Source organism: Gambusia affinis, linkage group LG05, assembly GCF_019740435.1.
Source record: "Gambusia affinis linkage group LG05, SWU_Gaff_1.0, whole genome shotgun sequence".
In the NCBI taxonomy this organism is placed as follows: Eukaryota; Metazoa; Chordata; class Actinopteri; order Cyprinodontiformes; family Poeciliidae; genus Gambusia; species Gambusia affinis.
Window position 1 is genome coordinate 8,862,728 of NC_057872.1, and position 26,922 is coordinate 8,889,649.

The 26,922-nt window shown below is 35.9% G+C and overlaps 1 protein-coding gene across 2 annotated transcripts in view; it reads left to right on the top strand.

The window, feature by feature from the left end:
- The first annotated feature begins 1,866 nt into the window (after nucleotides 1-1,866).
- ulk4 (unc-51 like kinase 4) overlaps nucleotides 1,867-26,922 on the top strand; it is an 85,231-nt gene continuing 60,175 nt past the window's right edge. For both annotated transcript variants that reach the window (XM_044117851.1, XM_044117850.1), the window contains exons 1-20: nucleotides 1,867-1,885; nucleotides 2,403-2,457; nucleotides 3,004-3,146; nucleotides 3,322-3,421; nucleotides 3,561-3,700; nucleotides 3,808-3,958; nucleotides 4,877-4,978; nucleotides 6,224-6,307; nucleotides 6,884-6,959; nucleotides 7,281-7,376; nucleotides 7,577-7,893; nucleotides 8,183-8,252; nucleotides 8,489-8,546; nucleotides 8,895-8,987; nucleotides 9,284-9,344; nucleotides 9,428-9,642; nucleotides 10,524-10,570; nucleotides 11,090-11,168; nucleotides 18,095-18,202; nucleotides 21,832-21,915. In XM_044117851.1, coding sequence (XP_043973786.1) covers nucleotides 3,009-3,146; nucleotides 3,322-3,421; nucleotides 3,561-3,700; nucleotides 3,808-3,958; nucleotides 4,877-4,978; nucleotides 6,224-6,307; nucleotides 6,884-6,959; nucleotides 7,281-7,376; nucleotides 7,577-7,893; nucleotides 8,183-8,252; nucleotides 8,489-8,546; nucleotides 8,895-8,987; nucleotides 9,284-9,344; nucleotides 9,428-9,642; nucleotides 10,524-10,570; nucleotides 11,090-11,168; nucleotides 18,095-18,202; nucleotides 21,832-21,915 — 2,019 coding nt within the window. In that variant the 5' untranslated portion in view covers nucleotides 1,867-1,885; nucleotides 2,403-2,457; nucleotides 3,004-3,008. The remainder of the gene's footprint in view (nucleotides 1,886-2,402; nucleotides 2,458-3,003; nucleotides 3,147-3,321; nucleotides 3,422-3,560; nucleotides 3,701-3,807; nucleotides 3,959-4,876; nucleotides 4,979-6,223; nucleotides 6,308-6,883; nucleotides 6,960-7,280; nucleotides 7,377-7,576; nucleotides 7,894-8,182; nucleotides 8,253-8,488; nucleotides 8,547-8,894; nucleotides 8,988-9,283; nucleotides 9,345-9,427; nucleotides 9,643-10,523; nucleotides 10,571-11,089; nucleotides 11,169-18,094; nucleotides 18,203-21,831; nucleotides 21,916-26,922) is intronic.

Consider the following 26,922-nt stretch of genomic DNA (forward strand, 5'->3'; position numbering starts at 1 on the left):
AAATATAAAACAATATGCAACATTAATATCGCCATCTCACTACTTGCAATGGACATTTGTCCTTTCAGGTTCCTTTTGTTTTTGATTGGCTTGCAAATTTAAATTTGAATAAATATCTACCTTTGTTCGTTTTCATTTGCATAGTAAAGACAGATTTAGGTCAGATTTGTGCCGTGATCGTTTCATGTCACTTGAGCCAACATAGTCAAAATGAAATAATATAATATGTCCAGAACCTTACTGAAACCCCTACACTTCGATAACGCCTGACAACTTGATCACTTATAATCGAAGTGAAATCATCAGGAAGTATTCTAAGAGTGAACGGAAGAAGGAGGTTATGCATTAAATCGGTGCCATTCTTGGAATAACACTTTTTACGGTTTGACTGGACATCGACATGATTTTCCTTGGCAAAGATCGGGGAAAGAGACAGAATAACATCCTGATTAGAGGTTCGCCGATGAGTTCCTACTTCCTAAACTTTGCATCAAAGTACTCATCCTTTGGTTCAACACATAAAACTTTCAAATTTAATTTTACAATCTAAAATAAAATAAATAAATAATCAAACAATGAAATATTTCTTACTGCTTTGTGGCGTAAAAGCTCCCAGAAGAGCGAAAGTAGCTCCGTTTAATCTTCACCGGTGGGGGACTCTGCCTGCTGAGCCGTGATGCTCGAGTCTGAACTATCACAATGAACTAACTGGAACTAAAGTATCACCACTAACAACCAGAAATATTTAAAAAGTGGATGCAAATTCTAACCCTAAGTAAGAACGATACATATTCTACACACTTAGCAGCTTGTTTTCAGTTTATATATATGTATATATATAAGTATATGTCAATGACTTATTTAGCAGAAGTAAGGAGCCGCTTGTTGAACACGCTTAGAGCCGTGTCAAGCAAAAGAAACGAAGAGTTAGTTCCTGTTTGAGAATTTTCAAAATAAAGTGCATCCTAAACCATCCAGCTTGAATTTTATTTTCTAATCTAATTTGAAAGACAGTTTATTTTGGTTTGACAGTAACACAGGTAGACAGACAGTTGGACAGACAGCTTGGTTGGCATATAAACTTTGTCTTTGAGCCAATTGAAGATGGGCATCATAAGAACAGTGTTTATAGATCTTTGCATATTTTGCAGTCTGACAGTTTTGTCTAAAACAGACTTTTATAAACAATTTGAATGATCCTACAGTGAGGTCACGTAATCAAAGAGTTTGGTTCACATTGTTTTCTTTTATTTTAATTACTGCTACTATTTCTTCAAATATAAAACTCCTTCTACAATAGGACATGCAATGTTTTTTTTGACATAAACCAACTCAAAATCAGGGGAAAGTGAGGTCAGGTGTCCAGGATGTACTAAAAATTTATTCAGTACGTTCTGCATATATCTGCCACGAGTTTGATTCCCCATAACTGCCCCATAACAACGCTCCACAAAATTCTTAAAAAACAAACAAACAAACAAAAAACAACAACAAAGGCTTGTAATTATGGAAATATTTCAACCAGAATCTGCAACCCCATTATTTTACCTTATTATATTAAAGAGCCAATCTATTTTGTTTCCAACTTTGGCCTCTGAGAGTTATCTCTGTCTACCATATACAAAGGTCACATCAAGGCCTAAGTACTTTGAAAATCACTATTGATTTATTTTATTTTATGTACTAAAATAAGTCATACTTCAATTAGTTAGATCAGACAACGTTTTTAGCTTTACAGAGGCAAAACGCAGTAGCTGCTTTTATTTTGTTGAATAAAATATGCTTACAGGAAGCTGTTCCGTCTAGTGCCATTGTGTAGCCTTACTAGTCGGCACATTTGAATTCTGGAGCATATCAGGAAGAAGTCTGGTGCCCCCTAGTGCAGGTTGGTAACTACCTTGAGCGAACTTGCTATAACGACAAGCACACGGTGTTTGTTTCCTGACTAAAGCATAACTTCCTCATGTGTCTTCATGCGTGTATGAATATACTCAAGCACTGATTGCTCCCATAACTTGGTTGTTAGCCAAAATAATCGCCGATGTTTTACGATATATGTCGCCAAAATAAATAAATAAATAAATAAATAAATAAATAAATAAATAAATAAAAAATGTGGAACCCCCCCCCCAAAACATTTTCTATATTTTTTTTATTCTTCCCCATGCTTCGTCTGTTGTCTGCAGTCTGGTATCCTAGCAACACAGGAATATTCCAGTTACGCAGGGGGTGTGGAACAAAACCATTAAAGTGCTTTTAATAAAACAAAGGTTTATCCTGTATATTATGCCAAAAAAATGCCCAGCTCACACAAATACGTTTCTGAATACACATTTCATAACCACAACAAACAAAGTGAATCCTAATATTCAGATAAATAATTACAAACCTCCCTCTTCCAGCCGGAAATACGCGGTCCATTAGGCTTCCGCTGACCAACAGCGGGTTGTTGAAGAGGTAAGTTTGAAGTTTAGTTGAAAATAATGGACTGCTCCGCACCGTAGTCTGAAATAATATGGTCACCATTAAATTAGCACAGGGTTAATGCTAATATATTAGTTTTTTAGTGTTTACCAGAGTTTTTATCGAGTTCGGTTACCTGCGAATTCGGTGTCATAGAAGCTCACCGTTGGTGTTTCACGCAAACAGTTAACCCCTGACAAGAAAACGTCACATAATATTCACCACATACACGTTAGCTGTTTTAGTAAACTAAAACAACACAGTTTTAGTTTACTAATATATGTGTCAGCATGTGTTACTGCTGAGTGTGTGGAGAAAGTCCACTTTCAAACTTATGTATCCTGTTGTTTTTATGTTTGTCAAATAATATCAGTTGATACAAATTGAATATTAAAAGCTGAAAATTGATTGAATTTTATGCTAATAAGGAGTGTTTGTAAACTTTTAGTCATTCTGAGAACTGATAGACCTGATGTCAATTGCTTTCTGCTAATGCCTCAGCTTTTAAGAATAGCACCCTGTATTTTATTTTTTTTCCAGAGGAAATGGAGAACTTCATCCTTTATGAGGAGCTTGGCAATGATGGCAGCTTTGTCGTCTATAAAGGGAGACGAAAGAACAATCTCTGCTACGTTGCCATCATCTGCACAGACAAAACCAAGAAACCCGAGATCACAAACCATGTATTTTAACAATGCCTAGTCATGCTTCATTTGTAATTTTTTTTCCTAATGTTAATTTTATGGTCATTTTAAATGACATAAAGTAATGCGTTAGTCAATTATGAATCCCTAAAAAATATCAATGTACAAAATGTTTAAGGTTTTGCTGGTGCAAGTTGTATTTCTCTCCTGTAAGGTACGACTGAGCCAGGATCTGGATCATCCAAATATTGTACGCTTCTATGAATGGTTTGAGACAAGTAAGCACCTCTGGGTGATAGTGGAGCTCTGTACAGGTTTGTAATTTCTCATTTATTCCCAAATAAATATTGGATTTTTTTAAATATTGGAGATGATATTGAACATAAGTACTTACCTTTCTGTTACACTTACTGTTGCTTTTTAAACATGAATGTTTATGCTTTTACCTTCTAGGCGGTTCCCTGGAGTCTGTAGTCACTCATGATGGAAATCTGTCAGAAGATATTGTGAGAAGGTTTGGATGGGACTTGGTCAAAGGATTAAGATACATCCATGAATTGGGAATCGTCCTGTCAGACTTCACCCCTGCAAAGGTTAGCATGCGCAATTATTTCGATCCAAAACCAAAATTATAACATGATGTGTATTTAAATCGATGGTAAATGTTTTTTTTATTTATTTTTTTACATTTTTTATTTAGGTTCTTCTAGATGGTAGTGGCATTTTGAAGTTTAGTAACTTCTGTCTGGCCAAGGCCGAAGGAGAGGTTCTGGAGGACATTTTTACAACACTTTCTGCATCTGAGGAACCAGAGGAAGGAGACAACAAGAACATGAGAGCAAGAGTGCAAGGTCAGAGTTTAACATTGACGTATGAATAATGAAGGACATGTGCTAATATAGATGTCTTAAGATTTTTTTTAGATCAAGCTGGACTGTACAAGCTATGCAAATAAAATAATTTGATTCCTGACAAATAACAGTATTTACAATACTGTGCGACATTCTCGAATCACCTCTGTTTTATGTTTTGTGACAAAAAACATAGTTGTTTTTGACAATGATGACCTCTAGGAGATATTTTTTGTTAAGCTGAAAGACGCCGTATCTAGAGCAGTTAATTTCTTTTTGTAACAAGTGTTACTTTTTAAGTTTGTTTTTTTATTTTTATTTTTTTATCACCAGACTTACTGGCACTTTAATACAATTGCAACTTCATAAATTATCATTACATGATGATTCATGCAATTAATTGTCATGCAACGATTTGGCATCATTATAATAAGTAAAGTGTTTGTCTAGCTTTTTTTGGTCTACTTTATCCAGTGAAGTGACTTGAGGTGGGTAAAGAAGCCAGGAGTCGTACTTGCATAAGAGTGGTGTTACTTCAAAATAACATTACTGAAGTAGAAGTAAAAGTTTATTGAATCAAATCTACTCTTATAGGTAGATTTTTTTTGTTCTAAAGGTTACTCAAGTAAATGTAATTGATTAAATGCAACTATGAACTAACCACCTGTAGTTGTATGTAACTGTAAGGATGACAAAAATTGTAGAGAATGCCTTTCGGGGAATGCGATGCTTAACTAGCTTCACGTTGGTCTTACCGAGCTGGAAGAATAACAAAAATCATGGAAAACATTACATTTTGCATGTACTGGGTTCTCACATTTGAGGACATTTTATACTGTGGATTTTGCATACAGCAGGCAACACGATATCAGTTTTTTTTCCTAACTGTATCTGCATGATTCTGTTGCATATTTCTAGGTTCTTCAACCTACAGTGCTCCAGAGGTTGTGCAGGGATCAGAAACCAGTAGGAGATCTGATCTCTGGGCTCTCGGCTGTGTGCTCTACTATATGTACTCTGGTACCCACTCACACATGTTTGCAAAGTAACACATTCACATATTGAAAAGTAAAAAATAATGAATATAACCTACCTATGATGAATTTTCTCTTCCGCTGATTTGCTTGGTCTTTTTATATTATAGCTTGAAACTGAACTAAACTTCTGATTCTAATATTTTCCAAAATAAATGGGAACATTTTCACACTTTATAAACTTATATTTCATTCACAATGGAAAGCAGTAAACATATAACATTTTTAAATTAAGAAATTGTACCATTTTTAGAACAGCTGAGGTGATTCAGAAACTAACAGCTGAAGAGATCCTAAAATAGTAAGGGCAGGGGAGATTTAAAGCTGTCACAGTAACTGGTACAAATTACTAACAGGTGGATGAGCATTTCAGCAACTAATTAGGTTGATTGGGAGCAAATTAGCATGAGGTTTGGGTGTAAAATTAGCAACTTAGGCTAAATTCTTCACATGTGAAGATGGGGGAGAGGTTCACAAGTCTATGAAAATATCTGAATAATATTCCAAGAAGTCAATTTGGGACAAACATGAGCATTGGTCTTAAACTGGCACTGCCTAAGAAAACACCCTGTCCTTATTCTGTTACAAACATCTTTGCTTGGATTCAGCAAATCATCATCTGTAAAAACATTTTTCCATGCCATCCACCAGTAAAGCTTAATCAATCAAATAAGCCATAAACAATCTGTTAGAAACTCTGCCATTTTTAATGGACTGAGGCAAAGTGCCAACTTTACATGTTTGAAAGGAACCGTTAATCAGGAAAGTTTTAATTCAAGTTTTAGAACAAAATTCCACTACTTAATTCATAGTGTCATAGTTTCTGAGTGCAGAACTGGCCTGCCTGAAGGCCAGACCTCATGACATGAAAGATCTGAGACAGAAGATACAGGACTGTTGAACAGCTACAGCAACTGGTCTACTTGGTTTCTAGATGTTTGTGGAGTGTTGTTTAAAGAAGACATGCTTCTCTGTGGCTACCATGCCCTTGTTCTGCCTTTTGGAGATGTGCTGCTACCATCAGTCTAAGAAATACCTTTAATTTTCTAAAAATCTTGCAGTTTCTTAAATTGTATACTTATGATTACTAAAACATGTTACTTTGAAGTAATATTTAGTTTTATGGGATTTGCAAACCTTTGCACTTGTATTTTTTATACGTTTTACGTAAGTTTTACATACGGTAATCCTTTTTGGATTTGGGGGTTGTTACTGACTACTTGTTTTCCAGGTAAACCTCCTTTTTGTTCTGATAACCACACTGAACTGACAGAGAAGATTTTGCATCAGGAACCGCCACCTCTAAGACAGAAAGGTAATATGCTGTTCTAGATTATCAAACACAAGCTAGCACAGGAACCTACAGTTAAGCTTCAAAGCTAAGGCTAATGTTAATTATGCCCATTGGCATTACATAGAAATGCCTTATTCAACCAAGAAATTTATTTCTGATATGAATTCGGAAAGATGTAAAACTCTTTAAAGTGACTATCAATTTTGGAAATAACAGATTTTTATTTTGTTTATTTTTCATTTACATTTTAAGAAATGTAAAGGCAGGTCACAAAGTACTCTCATTACTGAGGGGGTACATTTTCATTTCCATCACACCAGTCATATCCTTAAAGTAGTTTTTTTGTTGTTGATTTATTTTTGGTGGGGAACTCTTTCTGTTCGGAAGGCCTCCATGCTGTCACCATAAGCTTTAGCTCTCTCCAGCAGATATGAATCTGGACTCTAACTGGGCCTCTCAAAACTCTTACTTTTAGTCAGAAGACCCATGTTAGTAAAATTAAAAATATTACTTTAGACCTAAATCTGCCAGGGGTAGGACTAATTTTGGGCCTAACTGTATATAAAGTATTATATTAACTTATTTAATCTTTTCCAGTGTTTCTCCCAAATCCTCCCAGTCAGGAATTCCAGAGCCTCCTGAAAGGTTTATTAAATAAGAACCCAACCAAGAGGTCAGACCCATTGATTTACCTTTGAAGTTATAATTTTGAAATATGAATTATATGTATTTATATAATTTTAGTAATCGGATGCTTTATTTTGGATTTTTGCACACAGCAGACAAGTGCTCATTTCTCAAAATTATTTAAACTTTTTATCTAAACGTACATCTTTTATGTCACAAATCTAAAAATTTTGGTCCTTCAGAAAATGATGGGTATAATTTTGCTTTTAAACGTCCAATTGTTCAGCGGATTCTGACTGTGGCTGCATCCGTTGAAGTCATTTTGGTTTGCCAGTGTTGAGTTTAGTGAACTATTTTTCTTCACCAGGATCAGCTGGTCGGAGCTGGTGGATCATCCTTTCTGGACTCAAGTAAAAATGGAAGAAGATGATGCAAAATATGAGGAAGCTGAAGATGTCAATGGGTACGAAAAACTATTCTGTGATGAAGTTGACTCTTGTTATCATGGGATGTGTAGATATATTTCACCCCCTGTAACAATTGTCTTAATATTTCCTTCTTTTTTTTTTTTTTTTTTTGCAACATTTTTGTAAAAATGGTGAGGCTGTCATTTGTTTGAGAGGCTCTGATTAAATTATTTGATGCATTTTTATTCCTTTACAGACACAAAAGGACACGCAGCCCTTTTCCTGCAGAAAACTCAGTCAGTCGACCCAGTAGCCACTCGGCTATTAGCCGGACAGGTTCTAATGTCTCAAAGAAATCAGCATCTTCTCATACGACAAATGTAGCCGACAGGCCGTATGACACAGAAGCTGAAAGCCAACAATCTGTTACACGTGTGTCTGGTGGAAGGTTAAATTGCAAAAACTCAAATAAGGAAGTGAGATGTGGAAAAACAATGGTGGACCAAGTTGAGACGAGAGATCTGTCTCAACCCAAGAAGGGAGAGCCACAGCCCACTAAACCATATATGACAGGTAACAGATTGTGTTCGGTTTCAACAGTTTAATGGCGTGGCAGTTCCTTACTTGGACACGAGAAGCTTTGCTCTCTTCAAATACAGTATACAAATTTAGCATGACATCGTTTGCCTTTTACACTAAGCAGTTTCAGTCATTTCTAAATCAAGATGGTATTTCTGAAAAAAAAAAATAAAAATCTAAAGTTAGGTTTTATGCAATTCTTTCTTTAACTCTCAACTTTTTTTGACTAATTTGTTTTGCATAGATGTGTGATGATAAAAATACAAATTTGCCCTTTTACCAGGTAACGTTCTAGAGCTGAAACCAAAGAACGGGGTGGATCAAGACAACACTGATACAATCTTTCTACTTAGGTATTTTTGTTTAAAGCATGTATAGAAATATTTTTCAAAAGTATTCTATAGTTGAACTTCATCAAAACTATTTGGGGACATTGATCTGAAAAGTAATTTGATTAATTAATTTCTGAAAGCATAGCTGTAGCCCGTGTGTTACCTCAGTGGAGATTCAATATCTATGGACAGTTCAGCGATTAAAAAGTTGAATTCTTATTTGTTGCTCATTGTTTATTATTTGTGGTTTTTCATAGCAACTCAAGAAACCAGTGCAGTATCTCTGACCCATCAAGCCAGAACTCTGAGCTTGAGGTAAACGTTACTTTACAAACCGCATGAGTGATTCACTGTTAACTTTACTAGGGCCATCTGTTAAACCGCTTCGATACACAAATGGCAAATTGTCAGTTACGTGGCGTCACTTTAATACATTTAGGTACGCAGATGTAGTGGAGATGATTTGACAAAGTGCAAATCAGGCATCAGAATGGGGGAGAAAACGGATTTGAGTGAATCTTGATTCACCTTACTGACACCTTTCTTGACACCTTGCCGATTCTGTACATTAAAGAGTCAAGCAAGTTCTGTAGGTGTAAGGGGTCAACACAAGACAAAGTTATGGCAGTCATCTGATTTTCTCCCTACTGTTTTCTATTTTAGATTGTCACCGATACTGACATTGCAAGCTGTGTGAAGCGCCTTCTACACGCCGAGTTTGATATGAGTGTCACCCGAATCATTGACAATCCAAAGGTATGGAGATTGAGATGCTGTATACAGGCTAAATCCTTTAGGATCAATATCACTATAATTAGCCTTTCCGTTGTTTCTTCGTAAATGAGTGTCTCAATTGAAAGATGCTTTATGTAACTCCCAGAGGGAAATTCACTGAACACAATTGAAGGTTTTCTTCTGGAATCGTTTTTGCTTCATGAATGTGAATATTGATAGCACAGTTGCAAGGAAAGGCTGAACAAAGCAACAAAAAGTAAGATGGTCGCAAGCTGAAGTCGATGTTTTTTTTTTTTTTCCAATAATGACTTTAACAGATACTTAAGAGTACTCCTGTACGATTTGATCCCAAAAACCTCTGTGTACCAGCATATTCAGGTACGTTGTCTTAATCTGCATCAATAAAGCTGAATATATAGCACAAGATTATCTCAAAGTTAAATCTTTTCTCTCTTGTGTAGTGGAGAAGCTGCTTTCTCTGAGTGATGATGAGTGGACTGGTTTTCTGCTCCAACTTCATTCATGCTTTGAAGAAAAGAAGCCGGCCACGCCACTCCCCTCCTCTTCTGCTCTTCCTCAGTCTACAGCTGTTCGATCTAGACTCAACCTGCTGTGCTACCTCTGCTGTATAGTTGGCCACACAGTTATTGCTGATAGGCTGATTAACTCAACACTGGTAGGAAAACATTTACTTCAGATCCCTTTTTGGAATGTAGCTTGACTGGGTTTATTGACCATAACCGTGTAGTTTGAAATAATATTTAGTGTCTCAACATACTGTAGCATGACAGTGTTAGGACCCTTGCTGTCACCAGTGCTATGTTTTCCATTCTAAAACTGGAGAGTTTTATATCACAGATTTTTCAGACACAGAAGGATATATTTCACACATTGAATTCTGTAAATTTAGTTAATTATAGCTAATAGATAATAAAAACAAGAATTCAGTGTCTCATAAAACTAGAGTGCTATAAAAAACAACTAAAGAAAAATTATTTTCACTTCTTGACTTTCTTCAATTACTTTTCTTCTTGCAACAAGAATTTTTACCAAAATCCAGTAAAAGCGCCATGCATGAAACCAGCATGCCACACCTGGTCTGCAGGATGGGCTTTCATTGTCCTCAGTGCTCACACATGATGTATTTTTGGAGTGGATTTAATGCTAAATCATATAGAAATTGTAGGATCATTGTGGCAAAGAAAAAGATTCAGAAAAAAGCAAAAATAATAATTGTTTTCCTGAAATTATGCAGCATTAGTTAAGACACAGCAACACATTTTTTATATTTGCACAATACACACCCGGTACTGATAGCAATGGGTTTTTTATTTATTTCTTTAGCTGTTAATATGTTGTGGTTAATGTATAGTAACAATTGAGTTTTGAAAGAATTAGTAGGAGTTTTTAAGAAGTAACAATCCACCTAAATCCCATGTTTTTACATTTTTTAATCATCATCTCCTAATTTAGTTTCCTAAATTGGTTTGTTTTTCTTTTTCCTTATCACTTCTGTACTCTCCTTATGTTTATGTTTTTGTTGTTGTCTTTTTGCAGCTTTCTGTATTGACCCAGCAGTTACGGCAAGCTCCAAACTGGGATTTGTAAGTACATCCTATATGTGTATTTTTAATTTTTTTTTTCATGAAGAGAAAACATGATAGCTTGCAATTAAGGGCCAATGGAGTAATACAAAAATGTTTGACATACAGTAAATTCAGAATTTCCTGTGCAACGAAAAGGCTCTGAATTAAAGCAGAAGACAAGCCTGAGAGCCAGATGGGCATGATTAATAAAAGTATGATTTGTGTTTTCCACTTGTCTATCTTTTTCTTATACCATCTCTTCAGTTACAGCTGTACTTTAGGCGTTGTCATTGGTGAGCCAGATTTATTATTAATTCAGAAATAATTAAGCTAACCTCTTTCAAGGGGATTTTAGTGAATTTAATAAACCATTGTTCTGGTTTTGATCCCAAGCTTCAGATGTTCTGTTACTTTTAGGAAAGCCAATTTAGGAAGTTTACTAACTTAAATTGTGTTACCATGTACTCTGTTCTGATATGCAAACACAATATCTAAAATTAATTAATCTCATTTTTATTGTTGAACAATATTTTACAGACGAAGCAAGATCCTCAGAACGATGGGTCTTCTGGCTCTGTACTGTAGTCGCCTTGAAGAAGACTGCCACGTTTCTGAGGTCTGAAGGACAAACATGTTACTGTATTTGGGAATGAAAACAGCTGATTGCAGAACTTAAACAAAATATTTTAAAAAAACCTTTTTACTGTAGTATTATTTCAGGCTTAATCTAACCTCATTCTTTAACAAGTTTACTTAAATATTAATGATTTTTATTAAAAGAGACTTCTTAGTACTAGTCATAGACAAGTCGGTTACTACAAAGTGACCAGGTAAACATTTTCATGTTTGGGTAAAATGAATTAATTACATTCTCACATGCTCAAAGATCTAACAGTAACGTCAGAGACACCAGGAAAATCACAAATGTAATACCAGTTGGGACCACTATGTGGCAGTAGATGGCAGAGGGAAATGTGTTTATGCTGTTCATGTAATATTGAAAATATCTAAAATTGTACTAAAATTCTCCTTCCTTTCTTTGGGCTAACAGAAATCAAAACTTTTAACACAGTTGAGAAAAGGTTTACCCTGAATGAACATGTGAACAGCAACACTTGCTCATACCATACTCACTTTTTAGATCCAGTTTGGACCACCTGGGGGCATTACAGCTCTTTGAGACAACTTTCTTCCACATACAGAACAAAATACCAAACTCCTTGACTTTCCATCTCCCTGTTTGTCTCTCATGCATATTTAAACATAAATAAAAGACACAACTGGATTTTAAGTTAATGAAAAACCTTAATATCCTGTACTGTTGCTTGCACCAGGGCATATGCATTTTATTTTGCTTAGTTGAGTGTGTACCAATTTGAAACTGCTTGCTTCTAATGGAAAATTGCATTAAAAAAAAGATATGTTTTCAGAAACAAAATTCAAGTGTATGTTCTGATAATGCCTTTGGTGTGATTTTCATTAAAAGCAAGCAAAATATGATGACTTTTTAGATTTTTCTGTTGTAGCTTTTATGACTTTTGAAGTTCTCAAATTATTTGATAAGATATTTTGCACAGTGAACACACTCTTGCTAAGATAATATTTATTAAATGTACAGCACATACATTTAAGAGATATAGATATAGTTTCAGCTATATCTCTAGTCCTGGAGAGCTACTTTCCTTCAGCTTTTAGATGCAGCCCTTCTCCAACCCACCGGAATCAAATGAACGACTCCTTCCCAAGATGATGTGCTGATGAGGGAATTTGGAGAAGGGACGCATCTAAAAGTTGGAGGATATCAGCTCTCAAGGGTTGGTCCTGGGCACTCCTGGTGTAAATTGATCACAGGCTTTCGAGCCCTCTGATCTGTTGGGGAATGGATGCAAGATCTCAGCTGGCTTTTCTGTATCCCTCTGGAACGCTTTGAGTGCGTTATAGATTGTTTGGGTGCACTATACCGCTGGTGAATACTACTGCGCTGAGACGCTGCAGCACGTTGGACGGTTTTACAGTCTCCAGTAATATTTAAATCTGTCTGAAAGAAGTAGACAACTTGATTGCTCAGGGCAAAGGTTTTACAAAGAAACCTTACATTGACTTTAATCATCGTTATTATCCTCATCTGCAAAGTGATTTTAATGTTGCGGCTAATGTATGCTGGAGCGCTCTGTAGTATGTAATGTGGTGTTTCTTCTTTAGCTTTGAGCAACTCTTATTGTTGTAATCATCAGAAATGCAGATGAATTGCAGTTGAAAGACCACAACCTTATTACTGCTGAATGCTTTTGTGGTTAAATCAACAAGTTTCCAAAGTGAACTGACACAACATCTGAGCATGATTACCATCATAAACGAAACAATATTCACAAGCTGCATCAGCTTTATTAATTCACATGGGCAATTTAGTCAGTTTATGTGGGTCCTCTAAAAACAAAAGGTTCATACAGAGTAAAAAGCTAATTTTGTGTGACCATTAGTCCTAATGATCATTTTAATTATAAACCAATTTTCCCACCTCTTTGTGGTCATTTTTTGGTTTGTTTCCATATATAATTTATGTGATTCCTGATGTCCTCATTATAGCATTCATACGGCTGCTGCTTATTTGTCTTTGGGATTTAAAAAAGGGCCAGCCTTGGCATATATACGCTCAGTGCCCTTGGTGTTTAGGACAAATGGTGGAATGTTTTTGATTTTTTGTCTCCGTTACCCGCTTTACCTTCCTGCAGCAACTGTGGATGTAACTGAGCGTTGTGCCTGCCTATCTTCCTCTGTCTGTTCGTGACTATGGCCGTGCCTGACCATCTATGGGCTCAGCAGGGGTCCTGTGTGTGTGAGTGTCTTTTATGTGTGTGCACAGGCTGTTTTGAACACTGCCTGTGCGAGCTCTCAGCAGGGGTTGTGTGTGTATAGTTCTGTCTGTTCTTATTGCTGTGTGTTTGTGCCTGCAGATACTGTATTGTTGTGTTTCCTTATATTGCACGGAACAGATGACCAATCAAACAGAACACACACTTGCATTTTTCTCTTTGAGTGTGTGTCGTCTCAGCAGGGGTTCTCCTGCTGCAATCCTGCTGATTGGTGTGTTGGGGCTGGGCTTAGTTACCATAGTAACTTCAATATACTTTATTCAACCCCTCTATTTCCACCTACACACGTACACAAGTATATCCTTTAAACACATATACAAACAAAGTACACTTGTATTTTTTCACTGTCCCCTTTCTATCTTGTTCTCTTTTATGCTGACAAGGTTGTTGTTGTTTTTTTTTTCTTTAAAATGATAAAATTGCTTCAGAAAAAAAATACTGACAAGTATTCAGCTGTTAATGTGATGCTGTGTCTTTGAAACCTCACACATTTCCCCGTCACTAAACATCACTCAAAAATCTCTTCCATTTTTTTTTAGCCCACCTGCAGATTAAGAAGTACATCCTTTACTGTGCAGGGTGTTTTACACGATAAGGAGACTAAATGCTCTGAAAAATCTCCCAGCATTCCTTGAGGACACAGATTCAGAGGGTACTCGCTGCACAAAAACACAAAAAGTAGTAGTATTTGTAATACTCCATCAAGAAAAGGGCAACAGTTTAAACACATTTTAAAAAATTCTATTACAGTAGCACTAATGGGTTTGGTATTTCATAATGTAGAACATTTGTTTTCCACTTTGCATTACCCCATATAGTCATGCATAAAATATAAAAGTAGGTCTCATGTTACCAGTGGAGCTCTTGTCAAGACATTCTCAGAATCTGGGCTAATCTATGTGTGTCATCTTTTTGATGAATACCGTGCTTTATGTAGATTTTAACCAGGCATCACCTGCTTGTTTTTCCATTTGATATGCATTATGCTTTATCTGCCAAAACACCTTTTAAAATACTGCTGTTGTGCAAGCATAATTATTAGGTTATCAGAGTACAAAAAATGGGATGAAAATGTTTCAAATTAGACACATTGGTGGAGAGCTGGGTACTTGAAGATAAGGTTGACTGCACTGCAGCTTGGTTAACCAACCTCTTGGTTCACCTCAATAACTTATTGTTCCTGGAAGTGATGGTGCAGTTTTCTCTTTAAAAGACAAATAATTTACTAGTCTGAACCTCTTACAATGTGTTGGCAAATCTTTCTCAAATATATAAAATAACTACTTATAAAAGTTCTCTGGACAGAAAAATAGGTTATATTGAGAAATCTGCTTACTAGAAGGGCAAAGGGTGAAAAGGGACTCAGCCTTAGTCAAGATAGGTGAGCAGCAGAAACGGGTTGAGAAACCGGTACAGATCTGGCAAATTCAAACAAATAGAGAAGGAAAGATGAATGTTAAGAAGTTGAGAGGAAGGCAATTTGACAAAGGGGTCAGGCAGGTCTTGCATCAGATCACAGAATTACCCATTAACGTGAATGTCAGGAAGCTACCAACTGTCTCACCATATATTTAAATAACAAGCTATAAAGACAAGGCGCTAGTAATTGTTTTGAGTGATCCAGTCACAAGGCATCATGCTAAAAACTGCTTTATGTTTCTTAACACACTCTTGGTACCTCGGCTCACATTCAGAGGTCGTCTGGAACACCTGTGCCCACAATCATTTTACAGTCTGAATGCAGATTTGTCTCAAGCCTTGCTCAATCTAACACCTGTGCCCACAATCATTTTACAGTCTGAATGCAGATTTGTCTCAAGCCTTGCTCAATCTGTTACATTTCCTCTTGTTTTTTTTGTTTTTTTTTCTTGCGTTGGACGTGTCTTATTGGTCCTTCTCACCTTTTTAATGAACATTTTCTTTAAATTTTGGCTCTTGAAGACTCCGTTTCTACCCGTTTCTTCTCTGGGCTGTACAAAACATGTTCATTACAATTAATACACAAAGTCATTCTGAGGTATTGAGATTTCACCCGATCAATTCTGTCTGTTTTGAGCTCATGTAAGAATGTGCTGTTTTAGAGCTGCATCACGATTATGCAAATAAGTTGCTGCTGACCATCCAAACCCAGTGTTTACATTGGCACCTCAGACACGTAAAACCGTCTACAAACAAATGCACAGTGGTACAACTATACATCTTTGACCCCGAAGCAGACCCAGAAGCAGCCGACATCAGCATAATAACTCCGCTCTAAGACCGTTTTCCGCATATTCAACCTTTTTTTAAATATATTTGCAAGGTTAGAGGAGAAGCACTTCTCTCAACATGTAAAAAAATATAATAATAAAATCAATGTCGGTAGTGTCCAAGTAACCAACATGTATTCACAAACAGTTCAACTTCTCAATGGTAGACTATCATTTTCAGTTTACTGCCGTTATGACCGTAAATGCACAGATAATGTATGGAGCGTAACATGAGACATAGCAGAGGATATTGGTCAGCATTAGCTTGTGCTAAATGTCAAATCATGCTCATACCAAACAACAACACAAAACATACAAGACATTATTATGTACTTGCATCACCATCATCTACAGATTTGTGACAAACAGTAGGGACAGGACCTTCCTTCAGTCAAAGTATTTTGGCAAATCCTGCTCTGTGCTGTTGGTAGTTTTTAAAGTACTCCTTTCTAAACTAATTTGCATAATCTACAAATTTCTTTGGGAATATCACAGGGACATTTCAAGCAAAAATAAAATGAAGCCACTTATATCTGTTCTCCTTGACTGGGAAAAAATGCATGGACACACAATCTGTATTGTAGTCGACAACAAAACATTTTCCAGCAGCCATTGCAGTGGTGATCCAGCAGAACAAATTTAGCATTGTCTTGTAATTCAGTGGGTAGATCTCCACTTGTGTTGCCAAGTGAGGGGCTGGGCTTACTTTGGGGTTGCTTGGTAACAAAATTGTGACGTAACAATTTGAAGGTTTTTGAAACTGGCTGTTTTGCAGACAACAGGAGAGCATTTACATACTCCCAAAAACAGCTGAGTGTTTATTTTTTTTCTTTTCACTTGGATTGTTTCTAGAAGTAGGAGTTACCCAAACGAAAGTACAGAAACATGCAAAAAGTGAATTTTGCATAATATTGGAACTTTAAGACTGGTATCTAATGTAGAGACATGCTAACAAAAATAAATGTATCATTTTTATTTGCAGGACTGACTTCTAAATCTCAGTTTTTGTTGAATCAATTTAATTTCTGATTATTTTGTAAGTAGTAGAGGTTGAATCATATAGATCGGGTCCATGTGTAATTTTCAGAACATCTGAGACTTTTAAACCAAATGAGTAACAAAGAGGTCCAGACGATGACCGTGCTTTTATGTATTTTTAGTGTTTATATATTTATTTATGGTTACCGTCCTTTTGGATGAGCTTTTATTGTTGTATTGCCGTTTTGCCCCTGCTTCCAAGACAAATTTTTCCTATGGGAGACTAATAGAATTATCTTATCCTGTCTTATCTAAGCATATATAGTTAATGCGTCATGTTGGAAAAAAATATATAGCCTCCATGTGTTGGCATCACCAAGGTTTCTTGATAATACCAGGTTGGAACATTGTTAACCACTAAACAATGTTAGTGTTTGTGCTGTTGTTAGTGTGAGGAACGTTTCCTACTGGTGCTTGGGTCTTATCAAATTCTGCACCTTTTCTAACGACTGTAATTTATCTTATTGTATTTATTGACCTATTGTGATAACACTGCAGACAAACATTTGTTTCTTGTTGCCGTCTTAGTTCAATCACTGTTTTTAGTCCTTCGTATATATCCAGACTTCCTTCCTTCTTGTTTTCAAAAACATAGAAAGCCACTTCATGATACATAAATTATAAATGTGGTTGTCAGTTTGCATAGATTGGTTTGAGCTTTTTGCTGTATCATAACCTTGAGTATAATACAAACATTTTAAATAATTAATGCCATGATCTGATTGCTTATTACTGCTAGTACTGCTACTACCTGCTGCTGCTCAAATAGTTACATATTACAGTCATCTTTAACATTTATTTATTTATATTTCAATCCACAGTACTAAATCAGTATTGATGATCCAGAGTCTATTGTGTATAATATTAGACCTTTCCTGCATTCTAGTCCGTTCAACGTTAGAGAAGTATGACAAGCTGATACTATCTTAGCTTAATTAGTCAGCCTGCATGCTTGACAGGGTGACTAATTAGCCTGTCAAGCTAATTAGCCAGCTCGACAGGCTAATTAGTCTGTCAAGCTGGCTAAAAATGCCATCTGTAGTCAATGGCCTTTTTTCAGCCAGCTGACTGGCAGCACTCAACAGGTGGGGGAGGGGCATCGCTGTGTTTTTCTATGTGGAGGTATCTCTAGTCGCTCCAGTGCTGTTTTCCCAAGAACATCAATAAGTTAACTTTAAACAATTGGAGCCAAAAAATAACAATTTTGGAAATTTGGTTTACCTTTATATAAGTGTCCGCACAAAAGGCACCTTTAAAAATAAAAAAAAATACACCTGATATACACACCGGCAGACACTCAAGAAGGAAAGGCTAGATTTTTTTTTGGTAATTTGTATTAAAATTAATTCTGTATCTAAACCACGTCTCACTCTGTTTTTCAGGCTGTGTCAACTCTAACAGACTTGTTGCGGGATAATCTCAGGAATAATAAACTGAAACAGTTCCTGCTGCCACCACTAGGGGAGTTTCTCTACATGATGTCTTCTGAGGTACAACTTGCATATCACCTCTTCCTATGACTCAAATGTTACTGCTCGTGAAATAGAAATATTCCTTTTAGGAGGTTGGATTTGACAAATCAAATCCATTTGTTTGACAAATGCAACCACTACAATTTTAATAGAATTTTTCTTTTCCATTAAATAAAAATTTTACATTTTATTTAATTGAAAAATAACCATTAAATAACAATTTTTAGTGCCCTGAATGGAGCTTGTTGACTATCACTCAATACATGGATACATGCAAGGATGCAGATGTGAAAGAATAATGAGTCAGTTGTCCAAGACCTTAGAGGAGGGGCACAACTGGACCCTATATGCATTAAATTATGACTAAGAATATTGTTTACTGGAGGAAGCCTTTTTGAAAAGTGTAAAATGAGTAAATTGCCAAAAAAACCAAATATATATATATGTATATATAATACAAGGTAAATAAATAGGGAATTCAGTATTTATTTGAACATTTTCATATATTGATAATTATTTTAACATCATTTATGGCCTCTTTGAAACAGTTCACAACCTTGTACTGATATCACAACAAATCTTCAAAGGTCAGGTTATGATGGTTCAAAAAGTGAAAGTTCTAGGGATATAAGCACTTTTTTTTTTTGCAAGACACTGTAAAAGACAAAAAAAATCTTTTTGAAAAAATGTTTTTGAGATGAAAATTAAATGGATTACTTTGAGTTAATAAGTTTAAATGAATGATTCACAGCATTCCCTGCATATAAGATAGATCAAAATGCATTCTCATTACCTCAGAGAGAAAGACCAATCTAGAGTAAAATGGATTTAACTGTGAACCCTATCATCAGGTAATGGAGTTTAATTTTGTATGCTGACTAAACTCAATTGAAAAGGAATTGACCCCTTGTCCTCAAACTTACAAGAAAGAGTGAAGAAGGCCTCCTTTATTAGGAAAGGTGATACCAATTTATTTCTGCTTAACCTCAATCTCACCAGACGAGTCAATTAAGTAACATTTCTATTTACATGACTAACTGATAACCTTCAAAAATCAATCAGCCTCCTTGATTACTATGAATACTCTTCCAAAGCTGAAAAAAGAAATTGTAGAGGCTCCATCTGGATCACTTTTAACATCTCCTTTAGTAGTTGTTTTTTGTTTTTTATTTTTTTTTTTATTTCCTTTCAGTGTGTTGCTCTGATCAGCTGTTCATCACCTTAAAATTTTTCTAATTTAGGTTCAGTTCAAAAAGAAAAGAAAAAAAAATCTGAGTACCCTTCATACTGTTTCCAGCACCATAAGAATGGAGAATTAAATGTTGCTCACGTTTCAGGGCGATGGAGTACTTTGCTTGAATCATCAACAACTTTTAGTGGATTGAAACAAATTAGACTTCAGCTTAGTAGTGATGGAGGAACCGTTTCAGTTTATCAAAGAAATCAAAAAGGTTGTAACATGAGATGGATTACTGTGAAAAAAATATTTTCCCCCTTACAAATTTTTTTTTTCTATTTTCGCTTTTTTGTGTCGCAATTAAGGGTTATAAATTTTTAGTATTATAAAATAAAAATCCGAGTTTGTACAAATGCAGTTTTCAGACAATTATTTAATTAATTAAAATAATAATTTTAAAATAATTATTTTAATGAGTGAAATATCCAAGCTGTTTTGACTCTGTGGGAAAGAGTAATTCCCCCCCTGCCCCCCGCCCCTGATAAATTAAATTCACTGTATTTAATCTACTTTTATTTTTAAACCCATGCCTGATTATTAGTCTTCAGGTTCAATGCACATAATTGAATAATATAAGATTTATAAATAAAATGTAAAAAGTAGAAACACAAAGTCACCACTGTCTGTCTGGAAAGGATTAAAAAGTGATGTCTAAGACTTTGGTACGTCATCAAGCCAAAACGAGAACCATAATCCCCAACTGGGGAAAACATGCAGCAGTGGTGAGCCTTCCCAGGAGAGACTGGTCAGCCAAAATTTCTCCAGGAACACATAAACAGTTCAACCAGGAGGTCATGAAACAACACTGAATTATATCTAAAGCTCTGCAGATCTCAGTTGCCTCAGTTGGGGTCAGAGGTTAAGATTTAACAATAAGTAAGAGAGGCTGGCCTCCATGGGAAATTTCCAAGGTCAAACTGCTGCTGACCCAAAAAAACATAAAGGCCCCTCTCATATTTGGCAAAAATATCTAGATGATCCTCAAGACTTTTGGGAAAATATTTTAGAGGCTAAAGTGAGTTCTAATGATTAATGCAAGTGATCAGCTCTGCAAGTCACAGGTGAATTTATGTTACACATGTTGCCTTTGAAACCAATGTTTAGCTTATGCAGAATGTTCCTTTTAATATTAACCAAATAAAGTTGTGTGTTTTTCAGTTCTGCAGTTGTCAATGACAACAATTACCCAGCGCCCACAGGTCTGTCTTTTTCCTCAAGGTTAGATGTAGCCTAAAGCGAAGCACAGCAGCAAGGGAACAGAGCACTATTTCAAATAAGTTAGAAACTATATGACAAATGATTAGAAAAATGTGGGCTATGAGACAGTGCTTCTATAAAAGTGAAAAAAAAGATCTATTTATTTTCAGAAAGACCTGCATTTACCTTTCATTTGCATATTTGCAATAAAAACCTAGTATAATCCAGTAATAACTATAAAGTACTTCTTAATGGGTAAATGTGAAAGTTTGGCCTTGTAAAATGACGCCTACAAATTCCATAGAAAAGCTTATTTGGGGAAAAAATTGCAGTATTTTTTTTGAATAGACAATAATTTCTTAAAGTATTGTCTGGGTTTTATTAAGAAGTTTGGTAAAGTGAGAATGAGTATAAAAAGTGCTCAGATTTATTTCACAACAACCCAATTGGGCTTTGTTCAGTTTGTTGATTACTTTATCAAAAAGAAAATAAATCTACAGACAAATGCAAATTTGAAAAAGAGGGTCAATTTTTTGTTAAATAAGTGTTAAAAAACAGTCCTCTGGTATGCAAAATAGTGTTGGCTTAGAGGCAAAGCTCAATATTGATAGCCACTCCTGTTCTAAGTCTAAATATTATTGTTTTTTCTTTAACAGATCAAATCTAGGTTAGTCCAGATGACATAAAATTATTTCACTATTAACAAATTTGAAGCCAATTTCAGCATTGTGTTGTTTCATTTGTGAAAGATCCAGTTAACAAAACCAAAGTATGAAAGTATCTTGAACAAAAATGTCCAGAATGTTACAAAAACCGCAACAAAAATCTGGAAAAGTACAAAATTTTAAAATGTAAAATTTAGTATAGGACCCTACATCAAATTAATTTACACAATTATTTAAAAAATAAAAGCAAACATTTTGAGTAACCAACATTTGACCAGCCATCTGAATAAGCTGTAGCTATGAAGCATGTTGCTCACAGGGATTATAAACCATGTAATCAAGATGTCTTGACTCCTCGCGCTCCCTTTCCCCTCCCTGCCTTGGCCTTTTCTTGCCCTTTTCCTCACTCCTCTCTACTTGTATCTCCTTCACTTCATCTATGTGCCTCTCTCTCATTTCCACTCTGCTCCTTCGCTGCCCCCCCACCCCGAACTGTACACCCTCCCCTCTCACCCGTCCTCCCTGTCTTTTCTATGACTCTCTATCAGGAGGAGAAGAGAGGCTCCCCAGAGGGACTGTGGTTCGTTCCTGCTGCCGCCTACACTGGCTTAATGAGGAGCCTGCGGGAAGGGGTGAGTGTCTCTGTGTATGTCTGCGTGTGCCTGTTTGTGTCTGTGCCTGTGTAGCTGTGACTAAGTCTCACTCTGCGTGAGCCTGTGCGTGTTTGTGTGTGGCAGGGGATCCCTGTGAACAGTAATGATGAGGCAGCTGTGGGGGCCTAAAGCGTTGTTTGCCAGCTGCAAGTCAAGGGCATGCAGAGCAGTCACACACATTCATGCATGCATGCACACTCTTACCTGCATCAAACACAACCCTTTACTGCTCTGCAGCCTGACCTCAGCAGCAATTAGGACCCTCTAGACACACACCTACAGTAGATGGAGCAACAGCACAAATGGAGGAGCCGATATCTGTTTGCTTTCTGCCTCTTTTCAATTTCATCCCTTTTTATTTTATTTACTTCTGCTTTATTGTTTGCTTTAGTCTGTCCCAGCATGGTAAAATAACATGACATTATTTGGTTTTACCGGAAAAAAATAAAAAAATAAAATAAAATTGCACATTTCTCCATCGTCGAATAAATATTGTTAAATACTTTAACAAATAGGTGGATTGAGTGAGAGACTGTTGATATTAAACCATGTACCCGTTATTTAGTATCATCTTTAAATTTTTCAGGTCTTTGAACAAAAAGTCAGGCAATGATGACTGAAGTTAAGAATGAAGTTTTCTAATAAGAATTTTATTTATTTGGGAAAATAAACCTGATCCAATGACAAAACATTGTTGCCCCCCCTTGCTAAGTTATGAACCAAACTTATTCCTCACATCTTCTTTTGCTGTTTAACTTTTCTATCCACACCATGGCCTGATTCATGAAAAACCTGTCAGGCTTAATTAGAACCTGTTTGACAGCATGGAGTAGAATAAGGCTACGTTCACACAGCAGGTCTTAAAGCCCGATTCAGATTTCTTTCTGAAATCTGATTATTTTTCTGTGGTCGCTCATACTAGTTATATGAAACCGCAGTCAGACTTCTATGTGAACAGTTCATGACCCCAGAGCGACAAGCAAGAACAGAAGAAGAACAATGCTCATCGTTGGTGAATGTATACTAGCCAAAGTACTTACAAGTTTGGATTATTGATATTAATTTGTTCTGCTGATGACTTCTAGCTATAGTTACTGGACTTACTTCAAAGGGTTAGTTGGTATTAATGTTAAATACTAATCTTATTGTCTAAATTTACAACATAATATTTACGGTAAATATATTATTCCAGATCTGAATGTACCATTGTTAAGATCAAAGTAGATGAAAAGAGTATAATACGTTGGACTTTAAAGCAGATACAGGAGCAAAAACCCACACCAGGTCCCATTCCTGCCATTGTGAAACACAAAACTGGTGCTAAAATTTACACAGACTCACCATAATGTGAAAATAGCAAATTAGAAAATTACCTGGTGTGATGGGCCTTTGATTTCAAATGCTACATTCAGATGGGCCACAATTCCTGCTTAAAGAAAATGCAATTTGGACCAAAGTCTCTTGAATCCAAGTAAATAGTTCACTTATAAAGCACCTTTCCCATGCAAAGGTATGGATTGGCAATCCTTGTATTAGGTGAGCAGACTGCTGCTTGCGGTGTAATGGTGTGGAGAGATTTTCAACAGCAACAGTTAAACTCCACACCCTACCTGAGTTTTGTTGCTGATCATGTTTACCCCATTAAGATTACAGTGTTCACATATTCTAATGTCTTAAATCATCTCGAGTCTATTGAACCTGACAATTAGTTCACTGGACTCCATCTTCCACAGTTTCAGGGTCTTGATCCAACAGAGCACCTTTGGGACGTGTTAGAAAAGAAGAGAGTATTATGCATGTGCAGCTGCCAATTTGGACCAAGATCTCTTGAGGAATGTTTTTATCACCTTGTTGATTCAATTAGCATTGATAATTTAAGACAGTCCTGAGGGTAAAAGTTGTTCCAACCTAATGCTAGCACAGTGTGTCTAATAAATGGCCCAGTGAGTGTATGTTGTGCATAAAAATGATGTGTTGTAAGCGGTCGGCTTTTACTTATTTTATTAACATTAGGATTTTATGTTGGAGGCTAGATAAGCAGAGGAGTGGTATGTGCTAGCAGCAAGAAGAGCATTTGGGGAGAGAGACAGTTAACTTATTTATCATTATTGAACAGTAATATACGCTGATGGCCACAGGTAGCTGCAGGGACCCTTCATCACCAGACTCAACCTTCCTCGATCTGTTTTCATCATTTACCCGCAATCTACCTCTGTTTATGTTGTTTCTTTCTCTGCATCTCTCTCTAAATGAAATCTTTCATTTACATTAGAAAACTTTGAATGATTCTTGGACAAGATAGGCAAAGTTTTCTGTCACCAAAAATTACACAAACAAGTTGCATTACTATTTATTTCTAAGATGTGTCTCTAGTTTTAAACAAGTTTTATATATGGTTATTTTTGGGTAACTGTAGACTATAGTGCATAGAAATAACTATTTCTATTTTATTATCTGCAAATTTTCAGTTTTTATTTGCCAAAATTTGTCTGGGTATATTTGTTTCCACTACAGAGCATTTTGTATAAAGAACATAGTTTTTGGACTGTCTAAAAACATAACGCATACATATGCAGATTCCCACGTCTTTGACTTCAAGAAACATTTTTAAAAAGTGGTGGCACTTTGAAATCAGCTTTTATTCTGAAGAAAAACTTGCAGGAGTAGTAGAGATTTTCTTAGTCACCAGGAGTCCATTATGGAGGTTGACAGGTGAACTATGAGGCACCCCAATCAGATGATAGCACTAAACCAGAGGTAAACACAATAGATCAATATTCGTCTTCGTGTTGCACTTAGCCTCATAAGAATGTCCAGGTTTTGAAATTGCTGGTCAGCAGTGAGATTTTATATGTTGTGTTTGGCAGGATCTTCTTTTTTTCTGTTTTCCTCCAGTATTCGTTTTCCCCCAAGTGAACTAGCTTAAACCTGTGGTTCACACTCGCGCAGAGAGCTTTTAGGGTTACGAGGTATGACTGAGATTGATTGATAAGTGTTCCGGGTTATACTCTGTCTCAAGCCCACTGTCAGTGGGAGCTGCTTCCTGTGTCCTGTAAGTCTCTGAAACCGATAGTTAGAGGATGATGGGTATTGAATGTTCTAAATCTCTGTTGATCTGACTGACATAAAGAGGTGAACTTCAAAGCTGTCAAAACAAACCTACTGAATATCAGAACAACTGAAGAGAAAGAGAGGATGAAAACTGCAGGGGTTTTTTTGCCCACTGTTTATTTTGTGCATAGTCAAAGATTTGTCACAAGTAATAGCAGCATATTATGTTACTAATGCATTAGAGTTAACCAAAGACCTATGAGAACTTCTATTCATAGAACTTCTCAAACTCCATGGATAAATGCCAATGTTGCCTTGCTTTATCTAATAAAGCATACATTTCTTTGGCAAATTTAACCTCATTACTGATTGATTAAAACTATATAAAGAATCAAGCTACTCTGGGAATGATTTAACGGATTCACAATATTTCCAATTTCCGATGAAGGTGACTGAACCTTATTCTTGACTTAAACCGATATTTTTTCTGGAAAAATCAATGCCATCAAAGTTGGAGAGTCATCTCATTAATTTTTAGGACTTTATCGAAAGCTTGCAGCTTGTCAGCAGTGTAACGGCGAGTATCATTAGTTGGTTATGGTTTATAATGATGTTATTGTTTTGTTGCAGCCAGTCCAGTGTTCAAGGAATATGTAAACTACCAGATACTTATCCACCGACATCAATTGTCTGGGCAAAATTCTTCCTGAACAGAGAAGACAAGCTGTTTTTGCACTTCTTACACTGACTTTTATTAGACATTTCAATGGATTTAGGTTGATTTTAACTCCTGTTATATTTCAATTACATCCTAAAAGTTCAAATTGATCTGTTAAAATTCATCATTATTTACACAGTGGCTGTTGTGACTGATTGGAGTAGAGTTTGTTAAATGAAAAAAAGTTCTTAATTTCTATTGAATTTGAGTTACCTTTCACTTATGAACCGTGAATGATTTGCATTTAAAAGGAAATAAAGTATTCAAACATGGTCAGTTTGATTTTTACTGTAAATTAAACTAAAAGTTTGTGTTTATTTTCAGTTTGGTGAACGTCTTTCTTCTGAATTTGTTGTAACACATTAAAAGTTCCACCAGATTTATTATTCACGAACAAATCTGGTATAACTTTAGCCCTCTCTCCATCTATCAGTTGTGAAAAATGTCTTAGCTGCTTAAAATTACAACTGTGAGAATAGATTTGAGTGAAATAAATAATATTCCTCAAGCACAAGAGAGAAAAGTTCTGCTGTCTGTCGTATAGCCTAAATTAGAACAGCATATATGTAATTAAATATAGAACACACATATACTTTCCAACTTCAATCATTAGATAGAATGTTTGTAGTGCATTTAAATGATTCTTTGTTGGATTTCAGATTTTAAAGTTTAAAACTATTTGTTGAATACGTTTCAGCTAGTAAAGCTGGTTAGAGTTGCAGCTGTGCTCTATTCTAAAGTAGCGTCATAAATGTCACTTGTGAAAATTTCTCAGAATTTTTATATAGCCTGAGAAAGTTTTTTTTTTTTTTTTCCTTAATTTCTCTCCTATTGTTTGACTCGCCTATAATATTTTCTGATGCATTTCTTATGCAATTTTTGCCAGAGAAGAAAATTGTCTACCGATGTTCTAAATGCAAATTCAGTGCCACACTCTGTTAATTGCATGACAGCATTGAGACGCCATGCCAAGAACCTGTCAAATATGCTCCAGGCAGTGTGTTTTTGCTGCATTCTTTTGACCCAGTGGATAACCCCAGCCCCTTCTGCTGCTGTTGAGACTTTTTTATTTATTTATTTATTTATTTTTTACTGATTTCCAAGCAAAGCACTGCAGAGATGGATACAGATTGTTGTACTAGAGGACGGGTTTGACTGGGGAAGGAAGTAGCGGGGGCCTGGAGCCACAGGGAGCATGGTGGTTTTGCCAATGGAGA